Below are 22,815 nucleotides of genomic sequence, written 5' to 3' on the forward strand. Positions count from 1 at the left end.
TTCTTCGACAGTTTGTTTGGTTGTGTGGAGGAACATTGCTTGCAAAAACACAAATAACAATCTGATGTCCTAATAGAAATATGACACAACATTTTTTCCATGATTTCTGCCTGTGATACTACTTTTAAAGTGACATTAATTTAACATTTTCGTGTATTGTGCATACACACACGTTATGAGTCCCGGTACTATCAAGAAGTATGCAATTTTTGGGCCGCATCTGTGTAAATAAAGTAAAACCAATTTCAATACCACTACATGTCTCTTGAAAAATCATGTACGCCTCTTTGAGAAACATCATTGATAGACGTTTTTGAACATGTTCTTTTTTGCCATCGAAGTTCAGACACAAAATCGTTAGTTCCTGGCATAGGTCTACTAATGTCATCATTGTCAAAAAAAAACTATTACCGATTTTTATCAATTTAACTGATTCCACGCCCACATTTCGAATTAGGAGTACAAAGTATACCCTGATCGTTAACAAGTGTTTTCTTCTGTTTCACTATATATGGCGACGCATCGAATTCCTTCACTATTTTAGCGATGGACCACGATTTTTAGTAGTACTGACAATATTTTTACCTGGTCATTCCTGCTTGTCGTAGGAGCTACAAATTTCTCCAATAATTGCTTAATCATTACATCATATGCTTCCTGCTTAGCCATGTCCGTTGAATCTATGCCGAATATGTTTCGTCGCGCTGCCTGCGTGATCTCGGTACTTCTCGTGCTCCTGGTCGGGGGAAACTTCCAGTGTTTGCACGATTAAATTTTTCCACATTGTACGAACCCTGCAGCTGATCCACTGACGCGATTGACTGTAATGATGGAGCTGACGGTACTGCTTCTGAAAAAAATAAGTTTAAAAAATATTTATACAATAATACGTGCATATAATGGTGCGTTAAAAATTAAGTTATTGCATTTGTTATTATTTCTTGAAAAGTAATAACGTTCTTACCTAGCATGTCATTAATCTCTTCACAACTTGTTAATGGCTGCTCAGTATCAATTGTTGGTGGTTGCGGATTTTCACATGTTGATTCTTGCGGATTTTTACTTGTTGATGGTTGTGGATCTTCGAAGTCTTGCGTTGCTTCGTATTCATCCGTTTGTCGCTTTTTTTGTGGAACACTTCTGCTATGCGATAATGCAGCTTGACAAGAAACTCAAATGAGCATCGATTCATCCAGTTGCTGGTCATAACCCATGGACCGTATTTTTTTCTATTATCGTTGAAGATAAACTGCGTGAACCCTAACGGCTGCACTTCTTATTGCCAACAGCTGCACAGCATTTCGAATATTTCAGCCGAGATATATCCTTTTGATCCATGATAACAAAACTTAGTCGAACTTCTCTTCACAATTGCTATAAGTTGATTGAGTAGCGTTGTTATTTTATCAAGCTTTTAAACAGGTTCGTAACGTGCATACATATCACAACAGATACAATAGGTAAAAGATACGTACGTAGAATAAACATATATTCTGCAGGTAGAATAAACATGTATTGTAGCAGTCAAAACACCAGCAGCAGCACTCCTCTCGGGAAAAAATTACCTACCGCGTTTGGGTTACCTATGTTCTACAGCGGCCACCTGCTTCAGGCAGGATTTTACTTCCAGAGTCAAAAACAACACTCAAACACTGGTTCTACTATTACCTAATTTAATGACATTACACATTTACACAACATTACAAGTATTTCATTCTATCAAGGTGTTTTACACTGAAAAAATAATATACCTTAGTTTTAATTTGCATTTTAATTTTTTATTTTTGAGAATAACTTTTTTTTCTTAAATATGCTTAAGTTGCGATGTATGACTGAAATGTAGCCAACAATGTTGTCTTTCACCAAAAATTTTTTAGCCAATTCGGAGATGACCATTTTTTAAATCGATGTTTTGTGTTTAAATTATATTTTTTCAGTGTAGGACTTGATATATAATTTTTTCCATTTTTTTATGAAAATTCAGACAATTTCCCAAAAGTTACTTATAGAACACTTTTTTGTAGAATTTACCGTTTTTGAATTATATTGATTTGCAAAAAATCGGCAAAAAAAGTTTCGCCCTTTTAAGAAGACAGTCTAGACTAATTTGGGAAAAAGTAAGTATGCAGAGATGCTTAATTAGGTGATGTCTTCACACCCAAAAAGTTTCATCCAATTCGGAGAGGGTGCGGCCAATCCTTGAGACGACTTGGGATAAAATCCGTCATTTGCTTCAAAATCAAATAAGATTTGCTTGTGGTCAGATAAAAATTCTTCATATGATACGTGCCAATTTATTCTGCCAAAATTTAACGGAACGATACGGGACTGATGTCTTTGGAATGCCTGGTCAGTCAGATATCATGTACACCGGAATCGGTAGCGAAGGTGGAGAGAATTCCAACGGTCAATGGAGCCGGAATGTAACCCAAATAGACTCGGGGGTTGTTATGTTCCTTAACAGCAATTTTTCAAGCACTTTTTCATACATTTAGAAGTTGGCGGTGGTAGTTTTTTTTTATTTCTCTTTCTTATGGAGATTTTCAGCCTTCGGCTGGTTCATCTCAGGAAGCCCCGGAAGGGAGTTTCCCTGATTGTTATACATAATTGTTACAAATAATACATTCGAAAAAAAAAGAGAGGTTTTTCGTGTTCACTGTCGGAGTTTGTTCTTGTCGGTGTTATTTCGTTTTCGGTTGCCTGTCTAGGTACTGTCGATGAAATGCTTGACGTCTTGTTTATCATCATGTCAGATTTGATTATATATACCGGTATCCTTCATGAAATTTAATAGTGTAGCTTCCGTTGATGGATCGTTCGCCAGGGCATCTCTAATACTGTCCGGGATTCCATGGAAATCCCGGATGCTTTGAAAACAGGGACAGTTTATAACCGTGTGTTCCACCGTCATTGTAGTATTACGAGTGTCGCATCTTTTTTTAAAGGTTGTTGCTCTACCCATATTATGGGTAAAACGCGTATGTCCTGATCGTAGGCGGGATAAAACGCGTTGGTCGCGCCAGTTCGAAACATCCACCCATTTGGTGGTTTCGCCTTTCACTTTACGGGTGAAAAGTGTCGTGTTACTTGACCATTCTGCAGACCAGGAAGAACGAAGAGCACATTTCACAAATTTTTTAGCGTCGTGTCCTGGGACATATTTGGTTGCCAGCGTGCCGGAACGGCCAATAGCCGCAAGATGGTCGGCCTCAGTGTTGCCTTGGATTCCGCAGTGGCCCGGGATTCAAACAAAAACTGTATTCTGGGGGGCCCACTGTATTCTGAAAAGGGATTGGGGTTCCGTTCGAAACGGCCTTTGGTAGTGGGCGATGGCGAGATCTGCATATGTGGGACCTCACACTCTTTTCCGCTGATAGAACGAAGCCGGCCTTGGATGCCCATTTAGTAGCAGCTGATACGGCGGCTTGAATTTTCGTGTGTAGTCTTTTCAGAGTGCGACCCACTGCTAGCAGGACAATATCGTCTGCGTATACGAAGATGTACACATCCTTCACGAGGGATTTGAAAATACCGTTCATGGCGATTAAAAAGATGGTGACTGCAAGGACGGACCCTTGCGGAACACCAGTTTCCTCCGTTCGGGTTGAAGAGAGATGATTGCCGATGGCTACTTGAAAAGTTCGACCACGCAGGAAATTCTTTATGAAGTGCAATAGATGTCCGCCTAGTCCCCATTCCATAAGCTGTCGATTAACGCGTGGGGTCCACGCGCGGTTGTATGCTTTTGCCAAATTCAGAGATACGATGTCCACGTGCATATCTTCTTCCATTGCGTCTTGTAATACGTCTGCGAGCCCTGCGAAGTACGTACTCGTCCCGTGACCGGGGCGGAAAGCGTGTTGGCGGTGGTCTAGGAGAGCGTTGTCCTCGAGGTGTTTAATCAGGCGACGGTTGACCATCCTTTCTAATATTTTGCTGGCACAGCACGTCAACGAGATAGGACGATAGTGGCTTGGAGTAGAAGCTGCTTGACCTTGTCTAGGGATAGGGACTACTAGGCTGTGGTTACAGGCTGCGGAAAGGAGCGTTGATAGCTAGGAGAGGGTTGTCTTCCGGGATGAACATGTCATTCAACGATAGTGTGGTTACGTTGTTTCGCCGTATAAAATCATTGTCGTATCTCTCAATGGCAGATAAGGAGGCGAAATAATTGGCAAGAGCGTCAGCGACAATTATGGGATCACGTGTGATACCATCTGGCGAACGGATAGCTATCCCTTTCGCTTTTCGTTTTCCGTTTAAGGCATTAATTTCGCTCCATATATCGGATGCCGATTGACCAGCGTTAATGCTTTCTAAGAACTCGTTCCAACTGTTTGTTTTCGCTGATCTAACTATCTGGCGGCATTCGTTTCACCTCATTCGATATAGCTCGATAGCCTTATCTTTATCTGGGTGGCCGACAGGGAGTCGTTTAGCGGCTCGAAGTGCCTTCCTTCTGGCTTTAACTGCAACTTTAGTTTCGGGAGACCACCAATGAAGCGATTTCCGACCGGGGTTTGAACTTGACTTAGGGATAGCCCCGTTGGCCGCTATGAGAATGCACTCCTCCAATTCCTCCATGTTTACCAATGGACTTTCCTTTGTTAGCTGAACCATAGTTTGTGTGTACATCTCCCAATTGGCCTGGCCGTATAACCATCTAGGACGACGAGATGTTTCTGGGGTAATGTTTCCCATAGAGACGATGATTGGGACATGATCGCTGCCTGCCGGGTCTTCCAAAGTTTTCCACATGAACCTGTTAACAATGGAGGAGCTGACGGCGGATACGTCGATCGCTGTTTTGGTTTGTCCACGGAAAAATGTCATGGAACCGTCGTTAAGAACAACGAGGTCCAAATTTCCCAATATTTTGGCGAAAGTAGAGCCGCGGTGGTTGGCTTTTAGACTTCCCCACGAAGGATGGTGTCCGTTAGAGTCACTTATAACTAAAAGTGGTCCTGAAATATTCTCTAGTGTATGCTGAAGTTTGGGGTGAAGGTCAGCAAGTTTACCGTTGGGCAAGTAAATGCTTACAACCGTTATCGGAAAAGGGTAATCTAACTTTATACCGACGATTGGGAGATTAATATCGAAGTGCATCGGGGAGAATTGTATGTCTTCTGATATGCCAATCGCTACGGAATGGTAGATGTTAGATTGGCTGCAATTATAGATCCAGCAATACTTTCCGCCGAGTGTACGATTCATATGTGATGGATCGGCTCTATGTACCTCCTGTAAAGCAATTATAACGGGGGAGTAGTTTCTCACCAAGAGTTCTAAGTCGCCAAGGTTTTTGTAGTAGCCATTGATATTCCACTGTATGGAAAAAGTTGGTTGCTGCGATCTTCCCGGTTCAAAGGATCGGATGGTTAGGTTGGCCGATGCGGGGGTAGTGAAGGGTCCCGAGGCCCTATTGGGTTGAAAAACTCTGGCCATGGGCCTTTCCAGTGATCTTGCGGGGGGAAAGTGAGGTTATCACGCGACCCCGAAAGATGTTGAAGATCGGGAGTTAACATTTGTGGTATTGCGGGGCATGATCAGATGGGAGAAGTGTTTGAATGAGTCACACCGGTGGAGAATGATCGACTGTGAGGCATTGATGACAATCCTGCTACGGGTAAGGCAGTGCTTCTGTTTCCGCATACCAACGATCGTAAACTTCCGAATCGGTAGGGCAAGTATCGGTATGGTTTTTCTGTTGGGGGTCTAATAGATCTCAGGTGGTTGGTGACATCCTGTAGGGGGGTCGTGAAGTTATCACTCGATTTAGCTTCCAGGCCTCCCTCGGGGTCCTGTTGGGGGATTGTGATGTTATCACTCGACCCGGTGACGCCCAAAAAGAGTCCCGACCGAGTTTCCAAACAGGCCATCTCATCTTCAGTGTTCGAACAGCTTTTGAGTCCGTTGTTGTTCTTAGGGGGATACAGGATAACCTGCTTTTCCGTCCCTTTTGCGACCCAAACAGAAGACCTAGGGTTGTCCGCCTCTTCGTTGCTGTGCGTACCGATAGGGCCTCGGTGCTCCTGTGATCCGGTCACGTTTGTTGTTTTTGTGGTGGTGGTGGAAAAGGTGTTCGCGGTAGCGGATCCCGAGGGAGTAGATACAAGGTTTTGGTTGGTTGGGGTTGCGGTGTATGATGTGGTTATAATTCTGTTAGAGTGATTTTTGTCCTCAGCGGCTATTTTTTTGCTGTTACGATTTTGAATAGGTTTTGGAGCCATGGGTGTTGTAGGAAGTGTAGTTCGTCGGTTAGGTATTAGGCCAAGCTGAGGACGAGGATGAACGGGTTTTATTGGAGTTCCAACGAATCTATTTGATTCATTGGCTCGTCGCCCGATGATATCGCTAGGTCTAGATTATCGGTAGTACCCGAGAGCATGTTACCATTCAGGCTCGGAGTTTCTTCGAAGTCCGAAAAAATGATTGGTGAGTCAGTTCCTTTTCTTCTTTTTGGCTTAGTATTCTTCTGTGAAGTGTTTTTTTTTCTTAGTTCCGGTGTTCTTCTGATGCTTGGATTTTGATTGGGAGGTATTGGTTACATTGGATATTGGATCTTCGGTTGGTTTTGTTGTGTTGTCAGCTAGTTCGTCTGATGTTGGTAGGGAGTTCTGGGTTTGGTTGGCACGAAGGGTAACAATCTCGTAGTCTTTAGAAGCCACATCTTTTTTGAGTTGCTGAACTTGGGAGACCAGGTCAGAGATTGTTCCGTATTTTTTCGTTAATGTCATCCTATCTTGTCCTGTAAGGGCGTTTTCCAAGCTTTTGATTCTCTCGTCTTTACGTTGCAGTTCTTCGCGGAGCTCGGTGATAGCCAGCCTGAATTCGACTAATGTTTGTACATCAGAGTCAATAGCCACTGGGCTGGTCTTTAGTGTTTTTTCGAGAGCGTTAATTTTCCTGTCCTTATCAACAAGTTCCTTGATTACTTGTTCCAGCCTCAATTCCAGAGTTTCAATCGTCTTATCTTTACTATCTTTGGTCACACCGGCAAAGGATTTGTTGCCAGTGGCCGTTTCAAAGATCCTTCTCGCTGCGGGGTACGAGATTCCCTTGTCCAACCGAATCTGCTGAATGGCGTCTTCTTGTTGATATACCGGGCAATTGTGACTAGAGATTGAGTGAAGGTTTGTTAAGCATCTGGGGCAGAAAGCGGTTGCAGTACAAGGGGAGTTTTCCACAATAGCGTGTTTCTGGGCACAGTGACCACAAGTAGAAGTCGGTTGCTGGCATCGCAGTTTTGTATGTCCAAAAGTGCACTTGAAACTTGCATCGGAGGTATCCAATATCAATGTGCTCAGGGATCCGTGTCCCTTCGATTGTGAGAATGATTGTTGCGGTGGGTTCCCTTTCGTTTCCGGGGCCGGTTCGTCTCGTGATCCGGCGAATACTTTCGACTTTGTGTTGTTTTAGATTTGATAAGATAACTTCATCTTTTACCTGTGCGATTTTCTGGCAACTGATCACGCAGCGGACTGTGTTGGGATTTGCATGTTTGGTAATCTGAATCATAGTTCCATCATCTAATTGGTTCATAGATAGCAAGCGTTCCACTTGCCATTTAGATCTAACCTTGAGAGCATAGGTTTTACCTCTAACCTCGGGAATAGCACCGTCAATTTTACCCTTAATCCACCCTTCGATCGATGAGCGGATCATGAATGGGTTTGATGGTAGTTTTCCATCTTCGAGAGCTGATTGAAGTTTTAATACCACCAGTTCGCCATGGAGTCCATTAGGATCCATGTAGGACGGTAACGTTGCGCCGGTGTACGAACTATCCAAATATTGAGATATTCCTTCCCCACCTGAATCAGGCAGAGGTGGAAACATCCCGTCCAGTGACATCGCTGGCACGGGGTCAAGTAGTGATATAGGTTGCTAGCAGTTTTTTTTCGATAGCCGCTCAGATGAATTACAACCGATACAAGGGAGCGAAGGGATTTGCTCCACGAGAGAGCACTCACGGTAGAGAGACGAAGTCTTGTATGCAAGTGACGCGCACTGCAATGGCTGCCGAAAAGATAGCGTCTTTGTGATCTGCCTGCTTAGAACAAACGAATCTTTCCAAAAATATCACTCCGTTTAGATCACTGGTTATAAACACTTTCGCTTTTAGGAGGTCAGCAGTCGACCCCTTAAATGAAATTAGTGAACCGATCGGATATATATGCCCGATTTCACTCGCAGCGACGTAAGAATAAAACGATATATTGAGATGACGTCCGACCGCGACGAAAACGAACTGACGACTGGCGGTGGTAGATTTAACAACAAAAAACGTTGATAAAACATAGTAATAACAAAAACCGTGTGCAAGCTTACAGTAAAAATACTATGTTTTTTATGGTTACAATAAAAAAACATTGTCCATTTACTGTTCTCACCGCAAAATACATCGTAAATTTTTTTCCGGTACCTTTCATTACAAACTGTTGAACCGATCTATCTAAAATTCATCGTTTGTTTCTGGGAAAACATGACGGTTGTAGTGTTCTGTTCAAGACAACTAGCATCACTACTTGAAACGTCAAAACCTGCAAAACATAGCGAATTTGTTCCCTCCCCCCTAGGCTTTGGTGCAGTTCGTTTTGAGTTTTTGTTCAGCATCTGTTTTGCCCAAACTCTCGAAAAAAATTGAATTATTTGGTTTCTTGTGTGTACATTTATATTGGACGTAATGGCTATTATCATAGGTGTTGTATTGCTAGTATTCAATGTAATAGAATCGGTTAGAAAGTGTTAGTTGCAAATTGCGAAGTGTTTTCACACAATGGATAACATACCAAGGAAGCCCCAAAATTGGATGCATAGCTTTAATATTAGCGAAACCCGAAAGTATAAGGGATACACTATCTATAAGATTACATCCATCGTAAGTACTTTAAAACACTTGCTTTCAAAGACTACTTACAATTTTGGTTCGTCTGAAGGTTTTTCCTCGCTACCTGCCGGAAGCCCTGACTAGTGTGACACTTTGGAAACGGTTTAGCGATGTTAAAAAGTTGTACAAAGAGTTGGCCCGCAAGCACCGCGAGCGTCATCTTCCCGGACAGATACCGACTCTGACGGAGAAGACCTACTTCAAGCGCTTCGATGCGCGTGTTATTGAAGAAAGGAAAAACTACATCCTCGAGCTGTTGGATTTTGCTGGCAAAGAGCCGGTTCTGTTTCAGTCCTACGCTTTTGTGAAGTTTTTCCAACAGGGCATTTCGCCGGAGGGATCTCCGTCGAAGGGTGGAAACATTGCGGCAATTTGCGAAGACTTGGCGATTCCGATACCGAAAGAGATTCAGTTGATAGATCCTAGTAGGGACGAGAGTGATGACAGTGGTCCGGAGGGTGAAGATGTCGGGGACGTTGCTGATGTTCGAACTGAATCTCGTCACTCGGAGAATGCATCTTTGAAAAACTCTACACTTTCTCGGACGAGCAGTGAGGAATCCGAGGAAGTGGTCGATGGAGAGGTGAAATGTATGGAGCCCGAAGCTCCCACGGAGGAAGATTCTTCTGTTGATTATATTGTGCAAGCGGCGATAGTGTTCAGTCGGGCGGTCCAAGCGGAAGCTAATGGGAACTATAAAGTCGCTTTTGATGAGTACAAGGCTGGCATTGATGAGTTACTTTCAGGTGCAAAAGGTAGGTTATTCAGTAGATGACTCTTGCATTAATAAAAATTGAACTGTGGATTTTAGGGGATACAAATGTGACTCGAAAACAAATGGCTAAAGAGAAGGCCTGTAAGTACGTTATTCGTGCGGAAGAAATTTATGAACGGTATCTGCTGCATTGGGAGGACGGCGAAAGTCTTCAGTTGAGTCCGATAGCGTTGAACGATCCCACATCTCCCATTCAGCTGCTAGAGAGACCGCTAAACTATTTGTCCCGTTACAAAGTGGTGAGTGTTATTGCGGGACGTGTAATGCAGGTGCAGGACGTTACAGATAAGAAATTTTACATTATGAAAGGTATACGAAAGCCACCTGGTGGTTTTTCGCAAGCAATGTTTCTACCACAAGATGTTCCATATATGGTTCCGCTGGCGGCATATTTTCAATCGGAATCAAGTGTTTTTCTGCTGCTTAAATTAATATGTGGCGGTAAACTGTGGGATTATATCTCTAGTTATAGGAAGTCGAAAGATCTGATTGTCGAAGATGAAGTAGAGAACAATGAAGATCAGCGCAATTGCCCCGAGCAGGAAGCTAAAACCTTGGAATCTTCTAATGGATCTGATTCCAGTCAAGCCGCTGGTTATGATTCTGGGTTTATTGAACTCATAAATGATTACAGCAGTAGACATACGACGATGGGTCACGAAGAAACTACTGTTAGGAAGACTGACCGAATGGTGGACGAAGTGGCGGAGAACGCCCTAGAGTCGATTGATGAGGTGGACCGGGCTGAACCGGAAGGGGAAGAATTCGCTCCGTCGTTCGACGTTCTGTCAAAAGATATGGATGTTAGTGACCTGGTGAACTGCAGCCAACAGTTGCTGAAAGCGGTTTCCCATACACTAGAACAAGTTCAGACTCAACCTACGGAGCTGTTGGAGATTTCCAACAACACAGAAAATCTTAAGGTATCAAATACAAAGATTCTGAGACGTCCTCGGATCGATACTAGTCAATTAGAATTAAGGAATGATGATACCGATGGACGCGAGGCAGATCCTTTACCGGAGGGTTGCGTTAAACGATGGATAAGCGAACTAATTATCGCAGTTGATGCACTTCATTTCAACGGAATTATTTGCGGGTGAGTTGGTTTTTTTTCCAGAGAACGTAATCCAATTGTCTGCTACATTTCATATTCTAACTTCAGGGACCTAACAATGGACAATCTGCTGCTAGGATCGGAAGGCCAACTCATGCTGACGTACTTCTATCGTAAGGAAAAGTTTCCGAACGCTACCACCCTGACAACAATGCTGCGACAGGATGCGGTTCAGCGGTTGTACGTCGCACCAGAGAGACCGCTGCAGGCAAAATCTGACTTTTGGTCTGTAGGTGTGATTCTATTCGAGATGCTCACTCGAAAGAGCTTCCAGTCGTGTCATCCGGCTGGGGTTTTTTGCTACCATGAGATCCAGTACCCGGAGCAAGTCGCCGTGTCGGAAGAAGCCAAGGAACTGCTTGATGGGGTGAGTTATCTTGAGAGAACAACAAATTTTACAAAAAAATGCTCAATTTACTTGTTATTCCAGTTACTGCAACCATTGCCGGAGAACCGTTTTGACTTTAAAGAAATTATCGCAAGTGCATTTTTCCATACGATCGATTGGAGCGATGTTAAGCGGCTGGGTCACGTTTGAACAACAGCGAAATAGAATATAAAAAGTACTATACTAGACTATCACAATAAAGATTCGGTGCAAATTACTGTAGTTAAATGTTTAGTCAGTTTAAATAGTAGTAAGCATATATTATTCGAAAACAACAAGGTATTATTGTAGTGTCGAGCAGTTTTTCATGCGAAATCGGATGAAATAAATGTTTATACAAACTTAAACTTTTTTTCCTCTTTTCATCTCACATTTTCTCCATATATTTACCCCAATTAGTGCTTATTGCATAATCAATACGAGTAACAGCTTAACTGGCCACCGGTTCGACAACCACTTCAGCAATTTCCATCGTCGGCTTGTTCTTAGGTTCGCTGCGGGGTGTGCTGTACATGATTTCGTCTTTAGGCTCCACCACAGACACGTTATCCGGCAGCGGCTTCTTCGGTCCGATCTTGCCATTTGGATCCCAAGGCAACATAATTTTGACCTTGATTCCCAGAACACCCTGGCGAAGCAAAACGTGCCGGGTGGCGGTGTCCACGTACTCGTTGCATGGATCACCGGAATGGATCATCAGTCCGTCGACGAATTTCATCGACTTGGCACGCTGTCCTCGAAGTTTGCCCGAAACAACCACTTCGCAACCCTTGGCTCCGGATTCCATGATGAATCGAAGCACACCATAGCATGCCCGTCGTACGGCAAGACCACCGATCAGCTTGTAACGAAGCGACTCAGCCTGGGCGATTGCGCACAGACCACGGGTGGCAACCTTCTCAGCGTACAGCTCAACGGTTCCAGCAGTGAATCCGAATCTGAAACAATTATCAATTACACATTACTCGAAAAAAATCACCTCGAACAATAAACTTACCTCTTCTGGACAACGGCGGTCAACTCACGGATGCGACGTCCCTTCTCTCCCAGGACATTCTGAGTGCGAGTAGCCATAATAATGATCTCCGTGCGGGTTGGCGTGACACGAACCTCCACGCCGGAGTAACCATCTTCGGCCAATTCACGAGTCAGAAACTCGTTCAGCTCAGCACGGAACATGCCATTGGCAACGAACTGGAACGAAGCGAAAACATCCGGATTAGTTTGTTTACGTCCATCTGATTCACTGTGTAAGGTTATGTTGATAATAAATAACCAAGTTTAAAACAATTGAAGCAGTTCAATAGAACTTTTTTAACTTGTCTATGCTCTGTTTTAATACAATTTATCCTTCTGTGAATAGCTTCTAACAGACATACATAAACTTTAATTTAAAAAACCCACAATCGCGAACACAATTTTGAAACATCCATTTTACACTCAAATTTCATCCTATTTCAGCAGAATTTTGCACCAAACTCTCAATAATATATTGCTTAACCTATTCGACACAAATTTAGTGGTAAAAACGGTCATTACCCGGCGTTTTTTCGACACAACGTTGTACATTTTGTTGAAACCACAACTTTAACAAAACGTGGTAAAAGCAGAAAAGAAAGATGTCAGACGGTCGCCGAAGAGCAGTGTCGCCAGCGAAAAACGCTATAGCGTTCTGCGAACGCAAACTTTGACATTCTACTCCGGTTGACGGAAAGGGTATTGCCAGTTGGGGTCGAAACCGCACCGATGATTTGTATAACGATTTCAGCTCTTTTATTCTCGAATATTTTTATTACTTATACTAAATTGAGACTCATACACAAATCGTATCGACCCTCCCAGCTGGTCTCGAGGTACGATGCTGGTCTAACAAGCCAGTCTTCGTAGGTTCGAGTCTCGACTCGGGAGAGACTGTTAGTGTCTGTAGGATCGTATCGCTAGCCCCGCAATTGTTCTGTACACTTAACGGTTGGCTGCGAAGTCTGTGTATGATAAACAGATGGTCGAGTTCCGAATCGGAATGTAACAAGGCTTTGCTTTGCTTTTATAATCTTTTTTCTCTGCTACTACGATAACTGAAGAAATCCACCCGCCAGTTTGAACTGGAGTAATTACTAATTACTAAACTCAACCACAGACAGACGTTCAAGCAAGTACAGCATTGATCGAAAATTATGTATGAATTTTCAAAGAGAATTGCGTTATAAATCACTTGTACACTAGCGTTGTATGGTGACCTTATTGCCAAAATAATTTTTTTCGCAGGTACACGAGGCTGGCGTCGCTGGTAGTCTGGTTGCGAATTGCTACTACAAAAATCTTTACACAAGTATGTAACTCAACTTGGCCGTCTGTCTGCGACTCAACTTTATCCACAGAGAACAGACATTTATGTTCAAATTAAGAAATTTTAAAATCGTGTGTAAAGCTTTCAATCAAAATACGTTAATATACTAACGACATCTGTCTAGTCTTGTGCCCTAGTAGCACTGGTTAGTGACCCGAGCGCCGCATAGCGGGAACAACGTCAAAATCGTATCAGAGAATTATCACGAGAAAATCTTGTTGGATTCTGATCACGCATAATACGCGATGTTTTGTATCGTCCCTCGAGAAGAGAACTTGTGTGACAAATAAACTGCCGAAAGAATACTCTGTGAACTTTATAGCCTGTTAACTGTATGTGAGTTTATCGTCGCTTGTTCATACGCTTTCTCGATTCTCTCATCGGTTTCAATCGGTAATTCATTATCGTTTCCCGATCCGATCGAGCCGTGAAACAAAAATGTTTGGTTTCAATCATTTTGTGAGTGAGAGTTTCCCGTCCTGATAATCGTAAAATTGTATCGCAAACCGAAAACTCAGAGAGGAAAACAATTGCAACCCGTAGAAGAACCAGAAGGCAGTAAAAAACAGGGATACCAGATTTACAGATTTGTCTGTGAAATGCAGATTTTAAGAGTCCGTGGGCGATTCGGTTTTTCAATTTGCAAACATTCATTGTTATTTTTGTTTAGCTTGCAAACTTTTTTGTGAATCTATTTACATTTACGCGATTTTTTTCCAAAATGTGTGCAGATATTTGGTTGCTTAAACAAAGTTTTTCGACATCGACCAACATACATCAGTGAACAAAACCCTCGATGGAAATAAAGCCGACGAACAAAGGTATATTGAGTTGACAATGACAATAGCAAGCAACATTTTGTTAAACGATGAAAAATCTATTTTACCGTCAACACTTGCGACTCAGAAAGAAAAGGGAATAATTGTTCAAGCGATCGCAATCTTTTCTCTCTTCCGATACTTATCGTCTCGCGATTGTTCTCTCTTGTTTTGACACTTCGATTCTATCAGCGAGGGGTGAATCATCGTTTTGTAGAGCTGTTGGAAATTCAATCTTTGAGAGAGAATAAATTATCTCGGCAAATCTTCGAATTGGTTCACTGGGACTAGCATATCGTACGACAATTGTTACAATCGTTCGAGAGACGAAGTTAACTCACACGTTTAAAAAGATCAATTGTTTATCACCGATCACCATCATTGCTCGTACTACAAAAAAATCGCAAACTCTAATATCTTTTACCCTATTCGGGTTTTGCTTATGACCTACCAGTTTGAAGTTCGTCGAATTCTGCCTATTCTGGGAACGATTATTGTATATATTATTCATTTGTGTACAGATTTTTACGAAATGCCATAAGCAAGGTTGTATTAGTTAAACGTGTTACACATTTCACCATCTCACAAAAACTAGACTAGACGAAGCAGAACCGTTGAAAATGTTTCCGCACTTGTGAACATTCAATCCGGGATGTCACATATGCATCCAGATTGATCGGAAGAATAGCGATATTTGAACACTTTTTACATGCAGATATCTGTATATACTAATTGCAGATTTTTACAAAAACATACAGATTTTTCACAAAATGTTCAGTGTGCACAAGCACATTTCATTGCGCGGTGCTGGAGAATGCACTGGATTATTCAAATTAATGTTTCCGGACAGCGCTATTGCTGGTGAGGTGGCCCTCGGAAGAACCAAGGTGGGATACTTGGTGAATTACGGCCATATTGTACCAAGAATTTGCTAAATGTGCTACTAGACGTCGAAGAGATAGTGATAGGATTCGACGAAACAATGAATAAAATCTCACAGAAACAGCAGATGGACGTCGGCGTTCGATTCTGGAATAAAGAGTCCAATCAGGTGGACACGCGCTACGTCGCACAGTGGCAGGTCTCTATACAAAAGTCGGAAAAAACCTAAAAGTCTTTTTTATATGATTGGAAATTACATATTATTACAATTTTGGAGTGGTGAACTCATTTCTGGTGTCAGAAAATGTCGAAAATAGCAATTTATGCACCTAAAGTGCCGTTAGACCTTTCTCATGATCAGGTTTTTGCTTTTGCTTCAATCTTGCTTAAAATTTTGATAGGAGAACTGCTCTTATATTCATCTCAACACCTATATTCATCTCATTGCTCTTATTTGTTCAATTTACTGTAAAATTTCACTTTTTTTTTAAGTAAAAGTAGTTTTATTTTACCTCTTAATTAAGTCGAGTAGTCGGAACTTAAGAGCGGTTAGAAGAGCGAAATAAAAGCGACGGGAAGAATATAGGTGCTAAGATGAATATTAGGGTGGTTCCCATACTTGTTCTTCATAGAAAATTTTAGAATCGCTTTTTTTTTGTTTGGTTCTTAGGGTACTCCTTTCTGAATTAGGGTGGTGCAAGAACCATCATAATTCAATTTATTTTATTTTGAAAATTTTCTAGCTTTTAAGCCGTTTGACCAATTCATGATCTTTCTGTGACAAGTAAGAGGTCTTTTAAGGAAAATTATGAGATGGTATGGTAGTTTATTTCAACGTCATTGAAAATATAAAAGACGATATGTCTTTTTCTCATCAATTCAACTTATTCTTTCTTTATACATTTTGCAGTACTGAAAGCGGTTTACAAGTTTATATAAACATGCTTGAAACTACTGGAAAAAACTTCATGTATACTTCCTAGACAATCATGTTGTTCAAATATACGAAATTGAATATTGTACAACTGACCACCATACGTCTCCATAGTTTTATTTTCAAAATATCTCCCTTTGAGCAACGATGTGCAAAACGGGACCCAAAAATCTGAAAAGTACAATAACTTTCCCATTGATTTACAATACGCAATATGTTTTACCTCGATTGAGAAATTGGTTGTGTTTTTGGCAAATCTTAAAAATCAACCAAAAAGTACATAAATTTCCCTTCAAAATGAAACTTGTTGAATCAAAATCGGATCAAAACTGAGCAAGTTTCAGGTGTTTGAAGTTGAGCTAAAAATTGTGATTTCAAACATGAAAATCATCGAAATTGCCTGATATAGCAACATTCAAAGTGCGATTAAAAATTGATATCTCAACCTATTGTCATGAAACTTTGGGAAAAGGTCGTTTACACTTTGATAATCTTCGGAAAAATGCAAAACACCAAAAATATTTACATGAAAAATCGAGGTTTTTTCCGGCTTTCGACCACTGTGCGTCGGTTCGGCTTTTTTATCCTCTACCAGAGCAGTGGATCTGCTAAGTGCACTGAAAAATTGCTTTAAAAGTGAGTCGTCTATATTGTTAAAAATTAACCAGTTGATTGATATTAATGTGCATAGTTCTACCATAATAAAACTATGTTTTTTAATTGTGAATACATCCAGAACAATAAAAACAATTTTTGTGACATTTTTACAACAAAAAAGTAGGTTGTATTGTATTTTATATGAAATTTTTAGGCATTTTCTAATAAATTTAAAAGTCATTGAGAATGTTTTTTATGATAAAATTATTGTTGCGTGGTGGATTCAACAAACGTAGTTAAAACATTGTAACGACTGGTAGCTCACAGTGAAAATACCGTATTTTTATGGTTACAACGAAAAACATTATCAATTTTTTTTCTCACCACAAAATTCCTGGTACAGTGATGATTCGCTCGTTGGATGTTCGTTAGTTGGGTGTTCGCTAGTTGGGCTGTCACCCAACTAAAAAGCACTATGATGTCAGAATTCAACACCATTCAAATGTATTTCAGGGGTCCGAAAAGTGAAAAAAATATTAATAAAATAAAATTACATTATTTTTTGTTGTAAAAAGTTTGTAAACATGTTTAGTTATTACGCTTAATCCATTCAGGACTAATAAGTTTGTTTCTCAGCGCTATTAACTGGACATTCATGCAGATCATCTCTGGCATAATCAATCGCGTAATTTGAAAAGTACATGTTATAAATTTACAACATTTTGTGTGTAATTTAGCGGTTTACTGTTCGGTTGTTTGTTCTTTTATTTCTTCAAAGCCTTCACCGGAATTATCCAGCGTAGCGATCCCCCATTTTTTAGGCAAGAAGCAGAGTAATGTGCTTGCGCTTTATCATTTTACTTCTCGTTGGAATTTTTATATTAAAAAGTATTGACCAAATACATAAAATATTTACTACAGCAGCAAGACAGATGAGCAAAGTTAATTTTCTTTGGCAAAGTTTTACCGAAATTGAAAATTTTCCAAAGCAGGAAGAAAACAAACAATCGGCGCTCCCCTCTGAAAAATTTGCCCAGTTGTCAGTTCATCCAACTAACGAACACGATTCGCTAGTTGGGTGGCAGTTGTGTTCCAACCTGGGAGGGAGAAACGGATACGAAGCTGTGTGAGTGTCAAAATGAACCAGAATGAGCTGTCATTGATTGTCAATTTGAACCAAGGAAAAATAAGCATTTTTTGCGATGAGTATTGTTATAACTGAAAGGTATCGCGTTGCTCGAAAAAATATTCATCGCAAACAGTTTTTGTATTCATTGTCGTTTTCCAAAAAAAAATTGGTTTGTTTTTACGTAAAATAATAAATTTCATAAGCTTTAAGTAACAATCATGCTAGCGTACTTAGATTATCAAACTTGCGCTTCTCATGTTGGCTTTGGTTACAATTTCGAACACATTTCATCACGGTCAAACTCGAAACTTTGAAAAAACTTTTATACAATGGCAAATTGAAGGAAACACAGATTCGAAAAATTAGTCTGTAATATTTGCACATTCAGTATTCCTTCGTTTGAGTCATGCATGCGGTATAGCATGAAGATAGTTACACTCTATCAGAAAACGACGCATGTGCGTGTTCTCTGTTTTGAGTGTAGTATTCGTTTCTCCCTCCCAGGTTCCAACCAACGAATTTCGGCTGTAGTTTTTTCGGACACAAGTTAACTGTTATACATATCAAAATCTAATCGAACAGTGCGCCGAATCCACTGACAGCAAAACTGTGCGAACCAGTCGAACTGTCAAAGTTTGCGTTCCGCAGCTTCGTCACCGCAACCGATGACAGTTGTTTGAAGTTTAACCTCGAACGGGAGTTCTTTTCTCCGAGTGTAGTGCACTTATTTACACGTGTTTTGAGATGGCCCCGACTAAAGAAAAGGCCGCCGCGTCCCCAAAAGTGGTTAAAAAGGCAAAAAAAATGCATAGGTTCAGGAACCCATTGCTGGCCGATGGCGTACGGCGTTTTTCCAAGGGTAAAGTGGTGCAGAGAAAGAAGATGTTCGCCCTGAAGAGTCTCAAGAAGGTGCGTGTTGAGAAGCCGAAAGTCGCCATTACTGTTGTGAAGAAGATTGGCGGAGCTAAAAACGGTGGCGAACGGAAGGTAATGTTGCGGAAAAACAAGAGTTATCTGCCAACCAAGAATATCGTCCGCAAGAGAGTTGGCAAGCGTTGCTTCCGCAACCACAAGCGAAACACCCGTAAGACTTTGAAGACAGGAAAAGTTCTGATCCTGCTGGCTGGTCGCCATAAGGGCAAGCGTGTTGTCCTACTGAAGATTCTCCAATCGGGACTGCTGCTCGTAACTGGTCCATTTGCTTTGAATAGCTGTCCGCTGCGTCGTATCTCGCAGAACTATGTCATCGCCACCAAGACTCGTCTGAATGTGAAGAAGGTCAAGCTGCCGAAGCACATCAACGACGGCTACTTCCGTCGGGTGGTGAAGAAGAAAAACACCCGCGCCGAGCGCGACATCTTTGCCGAAAAGGAGGAGAAGTATGTCCCTTCGGAGCAGCGCAAGGCGGACCAGAAAAAGGTCGATGCTGCTGTCATGAAGGTCATCGCTGCCCACAAGGAGTCCAAGGTGATTAAGCGCTATCTAAAATCGATGTTCTCGCTACGATCAAACCAGTTCCCCCATCGTATGCAGTTCTAAGCTGATTCCGGGTCAAGGAAGAACATTGTTAATAAGATTTAAAATAGATGGGTCAACAACACAGAACAGCTGGATTATATTACAGTACGGAAAATACATTTTAAGATTGTATCTTGAAATTGATCAGCGTTGTTAGTGGAAATCAAACGAAAAGAAAAATCGTACAAAATTTGAATAAGTTGTATTCAATTCTGTCTGAGATGTCGCTGTAAATATTTTGTATGTTTTTCATCGTTAGATGGACTTCCCTTTAAGATATTGTCACAAACCTTTATTCGATATGCTAAGAAAATGAAGTTACGTCATATGTAAACAAAACTTATTTTAATAGCTTTCGTATGTGATTGGTGTGTATACAAACTTAAACTGAAATTTTGTGTTCAACATTTTATTTTTTGTTTCACCAAAAATAATATTCTAGGTGATTAAAATTTGCTATTGAGTTTACGTTTTCTTTCCATTATGCAAAGAAAAACTGGTGAGTGGGGACTTATTAATCTTTGTTTTACGGTAGTCACTTTTAATATGAATTTTCTCGCATTACCTTCAGGCACATTCAACAATTTAAAAGAACAAACCTTAGGTTCTGTACTGGCTGAGCCTCGCTTTGTCGTTAAGTTACGCGTGGGATACTTTATTTTTTGTCCTGAAAGTATTTTGAGTCATTTGCTTTTAAACCAATTTTGGCTTCCAGAAACAATTTCGTTTAATCACATTTCAGACGCGTCCTACCTTGGCCTAAGGCTTTATACACTAGAGTCGCTTTTTACGCTGGGGATACGTGCCGCGTTAATTTCGGAATCCGCGTAAACTCCGGAATCCGCGTAAAAAGTGTATTTGGTTTAATTTTCCCGCTATCAAATATTTAAGAATCATCATTACCCGTTAACCGCAATCGAATTTCAGCAATTTAAGGCTCAATCTAAAAAACAAATGTTTTACCATTTCCTGATATAAGATGCGTTTTTCAAACTTTGTGAGCCAATTTAAGGTTAATTATTTATGGGTTTGCTGATTTTCAGAAGCATTTAGCATCTAAACTCTAGAAATTTTTCGTCTATTTTATATTCGATTCCAAATGTTTTTATTGGTTATCCGCCGTTACAAGTTTTTTTAGTGAAATGAAATTATTTTTATTTTTTAATAATTCAAAGCTTAATTTGAAAGTATTCTCTATTTTGGTCTTAACATTTTTCGGAGAATTTCTCAGCCGCAAGGTTTGCTAGTCCGTTTTGATAAGCGGTAGTCGTGGACTCGTAAATACCAGGCCATTCAATGTCAACGGACTTAAGCATAGGTTTATACTTAGCCTCCTCACTAACCCTTTCTTCACGTCAAATTTACACACCTCTCAATAAAAATAAGTCCCTCTCACAATAAAACTAGCAAGAGGGACATTCAGTTCAAACCTTTCCAGGAAGTCATATTGTCAAGTGGCAATGAGGCTCGCAGCTGTTAAAAAGGAAGAGTGAAATCAATAATGAAAGTGCGGAATACGGTAGACACCCGGGCGATATTACAGAATATCAATGTTTTTATGGTCGCAGTCAGTGTTCTAACACAGAAATAATAACAGTAAAATACTAATGTTTTATTGGTTTTTCAGCTATGAACAATTAAAAAAAAGGACAATAATTTAAATCGAGCATTTTTAATCTGACAAACTATGGACTAAAGGTGTCGTTTTGTACTATTAGTATTTTTTGGTTGGTAAATGGCTGGACACGTGTCACTTGCGAGCTTATTTTGGTCATCCACCTCTGTTCAGTATCTCCTATCCCAACCTCCACGAGGTTCCGACCTGGGTACGAGTAACCTTAGCGGAGATCGGGTAACCCCCGGTGGAAACTTTGGTCGCTGCCGACTGGAACAGGTGGAGGTAAGCGGCTGTATTATCATGTTAGGGGCGGTTAAACAACTACGTCTGACCCGGACCGGGCGGCTGAACTATGAAATGCGGATACTAGAAATGTTAGGACTCTGTTGGTTAAAGAGCTGCGGAAGGTGAATGTGCAGGTCGCAGCTGAAACGGGAGAACGTGAATTCCGGGTAATAGATCCTATTGCAGACACTTCATTTAGGTACCACATCTACTACAGTGGCGGCGAAAAGGCAGAAAGAGCAGTCGGTTTCGTGCGAAATAAGAAAGGTGCGAGGTTTAAAATTAGTTTATTTGAAACGGCACGATACATTTTCTGTTTTACTGAGCCAAGTAAAAAGGTGCGAGGTGGACGAAACTAATTAGGAAACAGATGGGCGCTAACGGTACCGGTACCGTAGGCCGCTAAGGTATAATCTCGTGCAGCTGAAGCATCCCGAATTCATCCGATTCATCGGATCATGCTCTAAAGGTCTGCTGGAATACCGTCAGGTCAGCCATCAGCAGTGTAGCGGAGAACGTCTTAGGTCGCGAATTATCGAGTCGACGTAACGAATGGTTTGACGAGAAATTTCAGCAGAATGAGATGAAAAGAACGCAGCGCGGACAGTCATGCTGCGAAAAACCACCCGTCAGAACGTAGAGCGATACAAACAGAAAGAAGACAGCAAACCCAACTCTTCCAGAAAAAAAGCTCTCATGAAACACGAAAGTTCTATCAGAAATTCAACGCTGCTTTGTTATGCGAGCCAAAATGTGCAGAGATAAGTATAGGAGTATCTTGACAAATGATCGAAAGATGGAGACAGCACTTCGATGAACATCGAATGGCGTACAGACAGGAGACCGGAACAGCGACGCAGGAGAGGCTGTTGGTGCAGCAAGCGACGGAGATGTGCCACCCCCATCGATAGGCGAAGTTAACGATGCTATCCAGCGGCTTAAGAATAACAAGGTACAGGCACAGACTAACAGGCGTAACACTGGAACCTAGCTCCATCGCCATCGCCATGTGTTAGGACGTACGGCCATTTAAGTAAGTATGAAGCTTGTCATTAGCTGAGGGTCGATCGGTGACCGTATGCAACTTGAGTATTAAGAGCAAATTCTTTAATTACAGCTTAATCAATGTGTACGCACCGACTAATAATAAACCCGATGATCCTTGAGATAATGTACAGTGAGTGCCATGGGCGTAGCCAGAATTTCAAATAGGGGGGGAGGGGGTCGAGGTCTTCAAAATTTTGAAAGTAAAAAATAGTATTTCGAAAAATAGGAATAAATACTAGTGTTTAGTGATTGTTACATCAAGACAACTAGTGAAAAATTATCCTTGACATCAGAGTGGAAAATTTGTTTATTCTTTATCCAACCTCGAATATAAATAGATGTTTTTTAGTAAAAACTCTTAAGTTCTCAACTACATCCTCCAAAGCTTTCCAAGGACGTGAAGTTCGAAGACACAGTCAAGATTCTCAAAAAAATTTTTTGGACATCAAACGTCCACGTTCCGGAAGCAG

The 22,815-nt window shown here is 41.2% G+C and overlaps 3 protein-coding genes and 1 long non-coding RNA gene across 4 annotated transcripts; 2 read left to right on the plus strand and 2 right to left on the minus strand.

Annotated features, from left to right (window-relative positions):
• Nucleotides 1-289: 289 nt before the first annotated feature.
• Nucleotides 290-1,661, minus strand: LOC129729528 (uncharacterized). Its single transcript, XR_008728688.1, has 3 exons — nucleotides 1,570-1,661; nucleotides 965-1,493; nucleotides 290-850 (listed from the first exon to the last, which is right to left on the minus strand). It is a non-coding gene; the product is annotated as an uncharacterized LOC129729528 (long non-coding RNA).
• Nucleotides 1,662-8,557: 6,896 nt separating this feature from the next.
• Nucleotides 8,558-11,511, plus strand: LOC129731013 (ribosomal protein S6 kinase delta-1). The gene is made up of 5 exons (XM_055690714.1): nucleotides 8,558-8,881; nucleotides 8,940-9,645; nucleotides 9,702-10,764; nucleotides 10,831-11,149; nucleotides 11,213-11,511. The coding sequence occupies exons 1-5, from the start codon at nucleotides 8,780-8,782 to the stop codon at nucleotides 11,318-11,320; spliced, it is 2,298 nt and encodes a 765-aa protein (XP_055546689.1). The 5' UTR covers nucleotides 8,558-8,779; the 3' UTR covers nucleotides 11,321-11,511.
• A 1-nt stretch (nucleotide 11,512) lies between these two features.
• Nucleotides 11,513-12,845, minus strand: LOC129731014 (40S ribosomal protein S3-A). Its single transcript, XM_055690715.1, has 3 exons — nucleotides 12,710-12,845; nucleotides 12,168-12,364; nucleotides 11,513-12,108 (listed from the first exon to the last, which is right to left on the minus strand). Exons 1-3 carry the CDS (start codon nucleotides 12,737-12,739, stop codon nucleotides 11,601-11,603), a joined length of 735 nt encoding a protein of 244 aa, XP_055546690.1. The 5' UTR covers nucleotides 12,740-12,845; the 3' UTR covers nucleotides 11,513-11,600.
• Nucleotides 12,846-18,549: 5,704 nt separating this feature from the next.
• LOC129730782 (60S ribosomal protein L6) lies at nucleotides 18,550-19,535 on the plus strand. The gene has a single exon (XM_055690349.1). It carries the CDS (start codon nucleotides 18,622-18,624, stop codon nucleotides 19,414-19,416), a length of 795 nt encoding a protein of 264 aa, XP_055546324.1. The 5' UTR covers nucleotides 18,550-18,621; the 3' UTR covers nucleotides 19,417-19,535.
• The last annotated feature ends 3,280 nt before the right edge of the window (nucleotides 19,536-22,815 follow it).

Source organism: Wyeomyia smithii, chromosome 3 (assembly GCF_029784165.1).
Source record: "Wyeomyia smithii strain HCP4-BCI-WySm-NY-G18 chromosome 3, ASM2978416v1, whole genome shotgun sequence".
Classification (NCBI taxonomy): domain Eukaryota; kingdom Metazoa; phylum Arthropoda; class Insecta; order Diptera; family Culicidae; genus Wyeomyia; species Wyeomyia smithii.

Coding starts and splice junctions, on each gene's coding strand:
- LOC129731013 (XM_055690714.1), top strand. CDS start 8,780: ATGGATAACATACCAAGGAAGCCCCAAAATTGGATGCATAGCTTTAAT. Junction 8,882..8,939: donor TCTATAAGATTACATCCATC/GTAAGTACTTTA, acceptor GTTCGTCTGAAG/GTTTTTCCTCGCTACCTGCC. Junction 9,646..9,701: donor GTTACTTTCAGGTGCAAAAG/GTAGGTTATTCA, acceptor TGTGGATTTTAG/GGGATACAAATGTGACTCGA.
- LOC129731014 (XM_055690715.1), bottom strand. CDS start 12,739: ATGTACAACGTTGTGTCGAAAAAACGCCGG. Junction 12,365..12,709: donor TTGTGTCGAAAAAACGCCGG/GTAATGACCGTT, acceptor GCTTCGTTCCAG/TTCGTTGCCAATGGCATGTT. Junction 12,109..12,167: donor ACCGCCGTTGTCCAGAAGAG/GTAAGTTTATTG, acceptor TAATTGTTTCAG/ATTCGGATTCACTGCTGGAA.
- LOC129730782 (XM_055690349.1), top strand. CDS start 18,622: ATGGCCCCGACTAAAGAAAAGGCCGCCGCGTCCCCAAAAGTGGTTAAA.